We start from the raw sequence: 11135 nt of genomic DNA, 5'->3' as shown, positions 1-11135 counted from the left end.
TTGTTTTCTCCATTCTTTTCATTTTTCACATTCTACTCCATCATTCTTCTTCCATTCCTTTTAATATATTCTTTCTTCTTCATTTTCTTCTGTTTCCTTCATTCTTCTTCTCCCCAATCCATCTTCATTCTGTTAATTTTTCATATTTTCTTCTCTTCCCTGCATTCTTTCTTCTTGCCCTTCTTCATTCATCTTCATTCTTGTCATTTCCTCTCTCCCCCGCTTTCTTTCTTCACGCCCTGCTTCATTCATCTTCATTCTCTTCATTTTTCACATTTTCTCCCCCTTTATTGTTTTCTCTTTGCCGTCATTCATCTTTCATTTTCTTCATTTTTTCACAGTCTTCCTTGTATTCTTTCTCTGTTCAGCCTCATTTTCTATTCTCATTCATTTCCTTCATCCACGTCATATTCTTTATTTCCTGCATGCTTCCTTCCTTTCCCTCATTCATATTGTTTTTCATTCTTCACTTATGTAATTCCCTGCATTCCTTCTCCTTCCCCTCCTTCATTCATATTCTCTTTCTTCCTTTCATTCTTTTTCTCTTTCCATATTTGATTACCCGCATTCTTTCGCCTTGCTCTCCCTCATTCTCATTATTCTCCTTCATTCTCTTCATTGTCCTTCATTCTGACCAACTTCACTAATATTGAACGTAGTCAGGAGGGAATGAGACGAACATTGGAAATTAGAGAAGGTAGTTTATCACGGTAATGTGCGAGAGAGAGAGAGAGAGAGAGAGAGAGAGAGAGAGAGAGAGAGAGGTATGAGGGGGAAGTGAGACAGAAAGAGAGGAACGAGGGAACAGGAAGAGAGAGAGACAGACAGAGACAGAGAGAAGGGGGGAATGTAAGAGGGGAGGGAGGAGAGACAGAGATAAATGAAAGCGGGGAGAGATAAGAGTAGGAAAACTGGAAGAGGAAATGGAGAGAGGAGGCGAAAGAGAGAAGGAAGAGCAAAGTGGAGGAAAGAAATAGAGGAAAGAAGAAAAAGAGATAGTGAGAGTCAGGAGGTGAAGGGCAGAAGCATGGAGGAAGAGGGAGAGGGGAGGGGAGAGAATGGGGAGGTAGATGGAGAAAACAAAGGTAAGAAAGAGAGAGAGACGAGGGAAAAGAAGGGAACAAGAGGAAAGAAATAGAAAGGAGAGCAAGGGGACGAGTGGGAGAAAGGAAGGGGAAACAGGAAGAGAGGAAGGGGAGAAGGAAGAAGGGAAAGAGGGAGGGAAAGGATGGGAAACAGAGGAGGAAAGGAAGGAGAGGAAAATAGGGGAAGACAATTAATTTGGAATAGGGAGAGATAATTGCAATAGGAAGAGGAAATGAGGGGACGGGAGGGGAGGGAGGGAGGGGAAATATTAACCCCTTCAGCCCGTGGACGCCATTTTTTTTGTTCTTGCTACCTCCAGACGATTTATTCAGCATTTTTTAGAGTCAAACTCTGTCAAAAGAACTCAAAATTTCCCTGTCTTTTACTACCTCTAACCCCTCCAGTTCGAAAAAAAAAGTCTCGATCTGAATAAAATCGTCTGGATAAAAAAAATAATAGGAGTGAAGGATTTTTTCTCCTACCCCAGACGATTTTATTCATCTCGGGAGGGTTTAGGGAGACTGGAGGGGTTAGATACAGCTTTCATCAACCCCTTCCCAACCAGGGGTCTCTCCCAAGCTGAATAAAATCGTCTGGAGGCAGCAGTGATAAGGAAGAAAATGACGTCACCGAATGGAAGGGATGAAAGAACGAAAAGAGGAAGAAAATTAGTGAGGAGGAAGGCAGTGGAGGAAGTGAGGAAGGAGATGAAAGGGAAGAGAGAGAGATGAAAGAAGATGTAGAGATGAAAGAAGAAGGAAAGAAGGAAGATTAGAGAGTGTGGAAATAAAGTAAGGGGGAGAGAACTCAGGTAAAGAGGGAAGTGAAGCGTAATTAGAAAGGGAAGTAGAGGAGAGAGAGAGGAGGAGGAGGAGGGCAAAACCTCGATAAGATAGAAACAGTAGAGGGGGGGAGGGAGGGAGGAATAAAGGGAGGGAGGGAAGGGGGAGGCCCGGAGGGGAGGGGTTTACGGAAGGAGGGAAGGGGAGGAAAGGTTAGGGTAATCGAGGGAGAGAACAGTGGCCAGAAAGTTTTAGGGTGGTGGGTAGCGGTAAGTAGGTGGTGGTAAGTAGGCAGTGGTAAGTAGGTAGGTAGATACAGTATGTTGATAAGCGGTTAGGATGAAACGGTAAGTAGGTATGATGGAAATGATGTATGGTGTTCAGTAATACGTGGTTAGTTAGTAGTTAAGGATGTAAGTAGGTAAACTGGTAGGAGGTGTAAGTAGGCCGGTAAGCAGGAATGCAGCTCGGTTCAGAAATTTATTCAAAGCACAGATTACCAGTTACAAAAATAGTTGGCAGGTAGATAAAATAAATAATCGTTCATCATGCTGTAAAAAAAAAAGAAAATGCAACCACATGAAATTTTTTGAAGTCCTGTATTCTGTTATGTATTTAAGACAATACCGGTATATATTTTGTAAAGGTACATCATCATCATCATCATCATCATCAGGGTTTATTCGCGTCTAAAATAAATTAATGAATAAATAAGTTAACAAAAGGTAGGATACAGAAAAAAAAACAACATAAACATTGAGAGAAGTAACATCCGAACTCTAAACTGGGCCACACACCCATCAACACATCATTGCAGCCTCCGGAATCCTGACTCGCTAAAGCCTAACAATGTGTACCTGTATAACATTTTCTTCATACCTGAGTAACACGTATGAACACACCTGTCTAATTAGTCATTTCGTCGGCAGTTAAGACAAGGTGGACTTTGTATTGTGCTTCCCGGTGTATATATATATATAAATTTGTCTAATTAACTCAGTCCTCTGTCAGCTACACAGCTTTTTCGACTTCCATACTTCTCATCTTCATCTTTCTTGCCGTCCACCCCTCCTCCCCCCTTCAAACCCACACATATGCCTGAATCACCGTCTTATCGCTCACTCTCTCTCTCTCTCTCCCTCCATGTAACTTTAATAGATAAGAACAGTCCCCTCTACCCTCGTATCATTAGACTTCCTTATCTAACATTTTTTTTTTTTTTCACAAACCATTCCATTTTTAAACATCATCATCATCATCATCTTTCCCACATAGAGCCTTTTCCTTAACAATCCAATTTCCAGCGCTCATATCGACTCCACTTATGCCAGCAGAGAGAGAGAGAGAGAGAGAGAATCATCACTCTTTTTCTGCGTTAATTCTGAAACACAACGAAAAGCTTTGAAACCCTACTCCGGTATTTCCTTCTATTTCAGTAACTATATTTTTATCCCTACCCTTTTTTCCCCTCTTGTCAGTATGTTTTTTTTTTTTTTTACCTACGTGTTTTAGAGTGAAATGAAAAGGTATTTATATCTGAAATGGTGAGTTCTGTAGGTAGGCTGGATGGTAAGTAGGAAGGCTGGATAGTAGGTCTGGTTGGTAAGTTCTGTAGGCAGGCTGGATGGTAAGTAGGAAGGCTGGTTAGTAGGTTAGGTGATAGGTGGGTAGGTAGTTGGGTTAGTAGGTAGCCTTGTAAATAATGCGAAAGTAGGTTGTGGGTTACTGGTAGGTAGGTAGATGGGTTGGTTAGTAGGCTTGTAAGTAATGCGCTGTAAATGGGTTTGTTAGAATGTAGTGGGTGAGAAATGCAGGTGCAAAGTAGGTAGGTTGGTAGGTACTAGGTAGAAAGTAGATTGGTTGGTAGTAGGTATAAGTAGGTAGGTTGGTAAGTACTAGGTAGAAAGTAGATTGGTTGGTAGTAGGTATAAGTGGGTAGGTTAGTAGGTTGGTAAGTACTAGGTAGAAAGTAAATTGGTTGGTAGTAGGTATAAGTGGGTATGTTTGTAGGTTAAGTACTAGGTAGAAAGTAGATTGGTTGGTAGTAGGTGTAAGTAGGTAGGTTTGTAGGTTGAAAGGCGGTGTGGTTAAGTCGAAATAGAAAGTACCGATATAAAACTAAGGCAAGTAGGCTTAGTGGGTAGGTAGGTAGGTAGGAAGGTAGGTAGATAACTGCGTAGATAGGCGGGACTGGGTAGGGAGCGTAGGTAGGTAGGCTGGGTGGCTGGCGTGTAGGGTAAATCAATAAGGTATTACGTAGGTATGTAGGTTGTTGGTACTGTACATTGGTCAAAAGGTAGGTAGGTAGGTATAAGGACGGGTAGGCTTAGGTAGGAAGGGTGGGTTAGGTGCGTTGTTTGGGTGGTAGGTAGTTTGGTTAATAAATGGGTAGGTAGGTAGGTTGGTAGGTTGCTTGAGGGAAGATGCTTTGTTTGGAAGTACGGTAAGTAGGTAAGTTGATGTGAGGCTAGATGCTTTGTGAGGTAGGTAGGTAGGTAGGTAGGTGGTAGAAATGGTGACTGGTAGACAATGTAGGCGTAGGTAGTCACAGTAGGTAAGATGGGTGAGATAGGAAGGTAAGAAGTAACAAAGGCAGTAGTGGAGAGAGAGGGAGGGAGGGGGGAGATGGATAAGCTTGGGTGAGTGGATGAACGGTGAAGTACGAAAAAGACAAATTAAGAAGAAATTTAAAGAAAACTATTAGAAAGAAGGAAAAAAAAAAAAAACTGAAGGATAGGGAGAAAGAGGTAGGGATGAGAGAGAAGGGAGGAAAAGAGGAAAGTTAGTGGTGAATGAGAGGAAGATAGAGAGATGAGTGAGAAAGAAGGGGGAAATAAAGACAAGAGAAAGAGGGAAAACAGTGTGACAAGAGTGGGGAAGAAGGGGAAATAGTGAGATAAGACTGAGGAAGAAAGGGGAAATAGAGTGAGAAATAGAGATTGTGAAAAAGAAAGGGAGAATAGAGTGAGAGGACTGCAGGAAAGAGTGAGCGTGAGCGAGAGGCAGGGAGGGACTGGAAGGAAAAAAAAAATGGAGGGGAGGGAGGACGAGGGGTAAGAAAGGAGAACCAATGGAGAGAGAGAGAGAGAGAGAGAGAGAGAGAACAGGAGAGGATGAAAATATAGTGAAGTAAAAGAGGAAGGGGGGAGAGGTAGGGGGATGAGAGAGAGGGGAGGGAATGGGATGGTGATGAGACCGGGAGGTATGAAGGGATGGGTGATGGGGTAAAGGATAGAGAGGGGAGACTTACAGGGGGAGGAAGGGGAGGGGGATGGAGGGGACAAGTGGAGGAAATGGGGGTATGGATGGGGGAGAAAGAGAAGGGAGAGGGGTAGCCTAGATGAATTTGGTATGCTGGAAGTGGGATGATGGAGGGAGAGGGAGGGAGGTGGCAAAGCGGGGAAGTGGGTGGGTAAAATGGGTTTATATGAAAGTGGGTGGGAGTTTGAATGAAAAGTGGAGGGAAAAAGAAGGGGGATGTGTAGGGAGTGGGGGATTATGGAGGGAGGAGAGGCTAAAGATAGAGGAGGGGATGGTATGGGAAGGGAGGAGGAGTAGAGGAGGAGGGGGAAGTGAAGTAAGATGAGAGGAAATATTGAGCAACTCCATCCTTAACCCCTTCACTACGATGACATTCTTGCTATCTAGACGATTTTCCTCAAGCATAGGATTAAATTTTCAAACTGATTAATTATATATAACATGTATAAACTCGCCTACTATATGACTCCTCAAATTTGAAGAAAATCGTTTGGTAGCAGCAACAGTAAATTACATCGAATGAAAACGAGGCTGACACATTTTGAAATAACGCTCCACTGCTTTTACTTTCTTTAATTTTACACAATATAAAGCGTTCCCCCCAAAAAATCACCATTATCAGTACCATATAATAAGGTTGAATGGCATAGCAGACAAGAAATTAATTAAACCTGACCAATCTCGAAATGTTGCGTGATTTTTTTTTTTTTAAATCAGGAAAATTTTTCCTTTGTTAGGTTTTAAATTACGCAGTCTAAGCACACCAGGTAAATGAAATCTAATGATCTTTTTCGCAATTTAGAGTAGTACACCCAAAATTGTGGTGGTGATGGGGGTGGGTTGGGTTGGCACCATAACCAGTTTGATCTGGATCCCGTCGAATTACTCTAGGTTCAAATACACGCCAACTTAATAATAAATCTAAGTTTAATTTTAACCATTTAACGGCTTTTGTACACTTTTAAGGTGATGGATTTTTTTTTTTTTTTTTTTTGGTACACGATATGCATCCTCTTCATTTTTATACATTTAGCTTAAATAAATTGCCTCATTAGTGAACTTCACAGTGGATGATATGTGATGATGATGAAGGCTTGATATATGGAACATGCGCTTAAGCGATACTTTCCTGTATTTCTTCATTCATAACAGTGCCTGCAGGCAATTTTGACGTCAGCTACCTTCCTTATATTTTAACAGGCAGTACATATACCAAGATATAAGCCTTAAAATACTAGAACTTAAAAGTGGACAGGTGAAATAATATCTCTTATGGCTGTAGTCTATCTGTAGTGCAGCAATTTAGATCGCCAAATTTTCACGCCGCCAAATTCCCTGGGACCTGCTGTACGCGCAAGCGCCATCTTTATTGAACTAATGTTCGCGAACAAAGGAAGCACATAGGATGCTAAAATCAAAGAAATGCAGCCATAATTTTATGAATATATCACATAAAATGGAATGTGATGCAAGCGAGTGCATGGTGAGGTAGAGGGTGGGGTAAATGAAACAAGGCCAGGAGCAGTGAGGAGGCTGGGCGCAGGCAACAGCTGATCTGCTTCTTCGCGGGAAAGGCACCTCCCTCTTGCGAAGTCAGCCGCTGTTTGTATCTCCCGTGGCACTCCACAACTTGCTGTTGCTCGAGATTCATTTTATTTTACACTTCCACCCGGTTACCGGATAAATATCTCACTCATATCGCCACAGCACCAATATGGCGTCGCGCTGCTCCCTCACTCGATACAGACTGGAGGTGGAAGTCGTGTGACGTCATGGTATCTCTCCGCGATCGCTTATTTCTATTCAGTTTGGCTTTGTTATTGTTTCATTTTATCACTGCAGTAAAATAGACTGGAAATTACTACTATTTGTTTGATAGTAACGACGAAAAGAGATGTGGAGGATGGTTTTGTGGCAGTGAGTGAAGGGGCACTACTTTGTGGTGCGCGGCGTGGCAGGGGTGCAGCGGGACGGAAGGGGAGAGACTCGGGAAACAGTCACTTGGCTGCTATGATCGTGTATAGTCGCACCGGACCCTTCTCTACCCGCGGCTGGCAGCCACACGCACGGAACAAGCAACTTTCGCACTTACTGCCTTAGCCTACAAGATCGAATATTGTCTGTTAGAGTCAAGATGAGTACCGAAGTCCTGTTACCGTCACCGCAAGTGAGTCTGATGGACTCGAACTCTGTGAGCGGGGTGGATGCTGTCGCCCTGCCGCCCCTGTGCGGCCCCCACAGAGGCGTGCGGCGCCCCTCAGGCACAGCGGAGAGCGAGAGTGACTCCCCGCCCAGTAAGAAGAGCAAGAAGGCGCGACGGCGGCGGAAGAAGCGACCCCGTCATCGCTGCGGATGGAACGGCCTACTCAACAAACCCGTGGCTCCCGTGGCGCCCATTAACACCACGCAGTTCCTGATGGCAGAGCACGACCTCCTGCAGGACACAGACATCGTGGCACGTCCTAGGAGGCACAGGGACTCCTCCTTGAGCATAGATTCTGACGAGCAGTCCAACACTTTCTATTCCTCCCCTGAAGACGAGGAGGAGTTCCTGACGAAAGAGTTCTGGATGGCGTATGAAGACGTCCACGCCGAAAGACTGGACACCATGACGAAGGCGCAGCTGGTGCAGGAGTACCTGGCCCTCGAGGAAAAAGTCGATCTTCTGGAACGACAGCTGCGTGCGGTGAGGGCCAGACACCGGTCTCGCGTCCCACAGCCCGACGACGACGAAGACGGTCCAGTAGGGCCTGGCGAGGTGCGCGTCGACTCTGAAACGGCGCAGAAGATAACCATATTCCAGTCCGAGATCACCACGCTGGAGCAGGAGAACAAGCGCCTGCGGGAGGAGAACCTACACCTGCGGCGGTCGTCACTCACCAGATCGTCGTCGTCATCTTCTTCATCGTCGTCGTCATCGTCTTCATCATCGTCGTCGTCCAGTAGCGACTCCAGCAGCGAGAGCGACAACGACGACGAGGAGGAGAGGAAGGGCGGGGTGGAGATGACGGCCCCCCCATCCCCCTCTTCTACTCCCGCCCCCCCGCAGCCCCATCCAGACAGCCCCTCCCCCGATCCCCCCTCCTCCTCCCTCCCGGCCACCCCCCCTCCCCCCGTCTCTGCGTCAGAGGAGTGCCACCCTACGCCGCCCTGCCTCACGCCCTCTCACCTGGACGAAGAAGTGTCCAGCACCACACCGGCGTAGCCATACATACGGTAAACGCACACAGCCACTAACGTACACAGTCACACCAAACGCACACAGCCACACCAGACCTAAACACACACAACCACTCCCAAGTACATCACCCACACTTCCAAACCCACATGAGTGTACATACACGCACACGTAGCCTCAAGTCAACACACGCCTAAACACAAACAACCCTCACACACACGTCTGATCTGTGATGCCAGACTTTACTTAGTGTAGTGCCCAGATGACAAACAGCAAAGACAAATTACGGAAGTTACCCTCAGTGTTAAGAAACTCTGAAATATAAAAAACTCGTGAAGGAAGTGAGTGCAGATACTTTTTCTTTTTTTCGTGAATGCAGTCAGTTGGGTGTGACATTAGATTGTGGAAAAGTGAAGTGCATTTTTTTTTTTTTTTTTTTTCCTGGGGAGCGTCAGTGAATGGCTCTGGAGAGATTTTATATCAGCTTCCCCCAAAACAAACTTACAAAGACGATCTCCCATAGTGTTGTAATAATTATTTTCGTTAATAATTATGGACGTTGTTTCCTTGTTACAATCTTTACCATATTTTTTTAAGTGTTCTCGTGAAAGGTGTCAATGAGAGTATGATGAACATGTATTTTTGCTAGTTTCCAGATATCAAGTCCGCCATTACCCTCTCACACCCTAATTAATAATATTTCATAGTTAATACCAGCCATCGAGTAATTTGTACGTTTTGAGAGTTTGTTATTGGAATGGCGAAGAATTTATGTCCGTAGTGCAGAATATGCGGACAACCTTATCTCGAAGCTAGTCACTTTAAGGTCAAATATTATTAAAACTCACAAAGTCGGCGCTAATATACTCAGATTACGCAACGAGTGGTTATATTTGTTTTTTTAAATGCTTTCACCAGCCTTTTTTTTTTCTGGTAATTTTTGAATGTCATTGCGATTAGCGCCGGTTTAGTGAGTGATTTTTATCCTTATCTCACATTGTAAGAACTTGGGGTCTTATTTTAGGGGGCGTAGGAGACGTAACACCTATTCCTCGGCAATTTATTTGCATTTTACACCGTATTAGCATATATTACCATGGCGAATTGTCCACGAAATTAATAAATAACATCGGTGTAAAGTAATTAAATTGGTTGGAGTGGTGTTACGAACCCTTCAAAACCATATGACCATGCTGTACACAACACATACACATATTTTTTTAAAATGAAAAGGAAAGATATTGCCAATTCAACAGGATATATTAACAGAGGAAGTTAGGAATATTAGTTTAAGTGTTCTCACGAGAGGGCAGGACCCCGATGTCCGTTCCTTGGCTGTGACTTACGCTTGGGGGTCGTATTCTAAGAGGCGGGCGATTTCGTAACGCCTCTTCCTAAGCGATTTATTCTGAACTTTAATATACACCTTGATATTCTCTTATGGCTATGATGCAAAATGTGGCGATAATAAAACTATACCGGTAAATAAGGTACAAGGGAATGTCGTGGTGCCATGTGCAGGATAACTCGCCTAGGGAAATGCAACGAAACCTCCCAGGTCACCCTAGAATCCGGCCCTGGGACCTCACTTGTTCCCAGACTCCCAGATGCTATTATGAAGTGCTTTTTTCAGGCACACCCACTGTTGCAGACAAACTATGTAAGGTTGCTTTTTTCAGTGAGTCATGATTTCTACTTGCAAGAGAAAAGTTTGAGTTTGTGTACGAACGGATGCTGTTTTCTTTTTTCGTGTATGTACTCGTTTAAGTGTGTTTTAAAGGTGAATTGGTATGCACTACTCAGGTTTAAAGTATTTCCCGTGCATATGGTCGAGTTTTGTTGATCTTTAGTAATCCCATAAAATCTGTAGAGTAGTAGCGGGTTTGTCTTTGTTTACTTGTTTCTGTGAATTAGGGGAACGAATTTCATAATGAGTTGTTGAGGGGAGTGCATGTCAATTTCATTTTTAAAAACTAAAATAAAAATCCACATATCCTGTTTGTTGGCCGCGAAACATTTATGGAAGGGAATTTTTGGGATTGCTCAGTTGCATTATTTTTATTTCGTTTTTTTATATACAGAAGTGTGTAATGGCATCCAGTTGTTGCCATTTGTTTATGTATTTAAAATTTGAAATAAATACATAGGTGAGGCCATTTAATTATATAAATTTAATGAGTTGACTAGTTTTTAGAAATGGCCCCAAGTTGAGGCCATGAATGGTTATGTAATTTTTTATATGCAATGGAGCTCTTGCAAAAACTCCCTGCTGGATGGAGTACAAATTTCCCCCCTTTCCTTCCCTCGTTTATTTTTTTAAGAAAAAGAGTTTGTTATAAAAGTAATATATGCTGTGAGTATACAAAAAAAAAAAAAAAGTTATTGAATAAATGATCTACCAGTTATGCAAAAAAATACAAAAATAAAGGTGGAACTAAATAAATAAGCTGTACCTGATGTGGGCTTATGAAAATATGAAGAAAATGTGATCTTTCCTTTTCAAAAGTATGTGCTTCCTTTGTGGAGATGTAAAGCGAGATTCTTTTCTTAATAAAAGTTCTTTGGAGTTGCTTGTTTTGGTGAACCCTGATTTCTGTGCCTTAGTGGGGTTAACGATTGCTTAAAAGGGAAAAAAGGGGTTTTGAAGGAATTGTTACGAGGATTTAGATGGATATTAAAAAGGGACATGGTTGATAGTTTTGATTTTGATGTGAGCAGTTGTGTTTTGTGCGATACGTTATTTATTGTTACCGCTATTGCCTCACGTTCAGCGAAAAAGACTTAATAATTAAGAACGGGTAGAATTTTCATTTTTGATCATGAAGTGT

At 43.1% G+C, this 11135-nt stretch overlaps 1 protein-coding gene across 1 annotated transcript; it reads left to right on the top strand.

The window, feature by feature from the left end:
* Nucleotides 1–7142: 7142 nt before the first annotated feature.
* On the top strand, nt 7143–10873 carry LOC145413614 (uncharacterized). The gene has a single exon (XM_080283269.1). The coding sequence runs from the start codon at nt 7264–7266 to the stop codon at nt 8332–8334; it is 1071 nt and encodes a 356-aa protein (XP_080139395.1). The 5' UTR covers nt 7143–7263; the 3' UTR covers nt 8335–10873.
* Nucleotides 10874–11135: the final 262 nt, after the last annotated feature.

The sequence above is a fragment of the Coenobita brevimanus genome, chromosome 97 (genome assembly GCF_032717465.1).
Source record: "Coenobita brevimanus isolate Jiangsu-jjx chromosome 97, ASM3271746v2, whole genome shotgun sequence".
NCBI classification, from domain to species: Eukaryota; Metazoa; Arthropoda; class Malacostraca; order Decapoda; family Coenobitidae; genus Coenobita; species Coenobita brevimanus.
The sequence above is the reverse complement of the archived record's forward strand: the minus strand, read 5'-3'. Positions and strand labels throughout refer to the sequence as shown.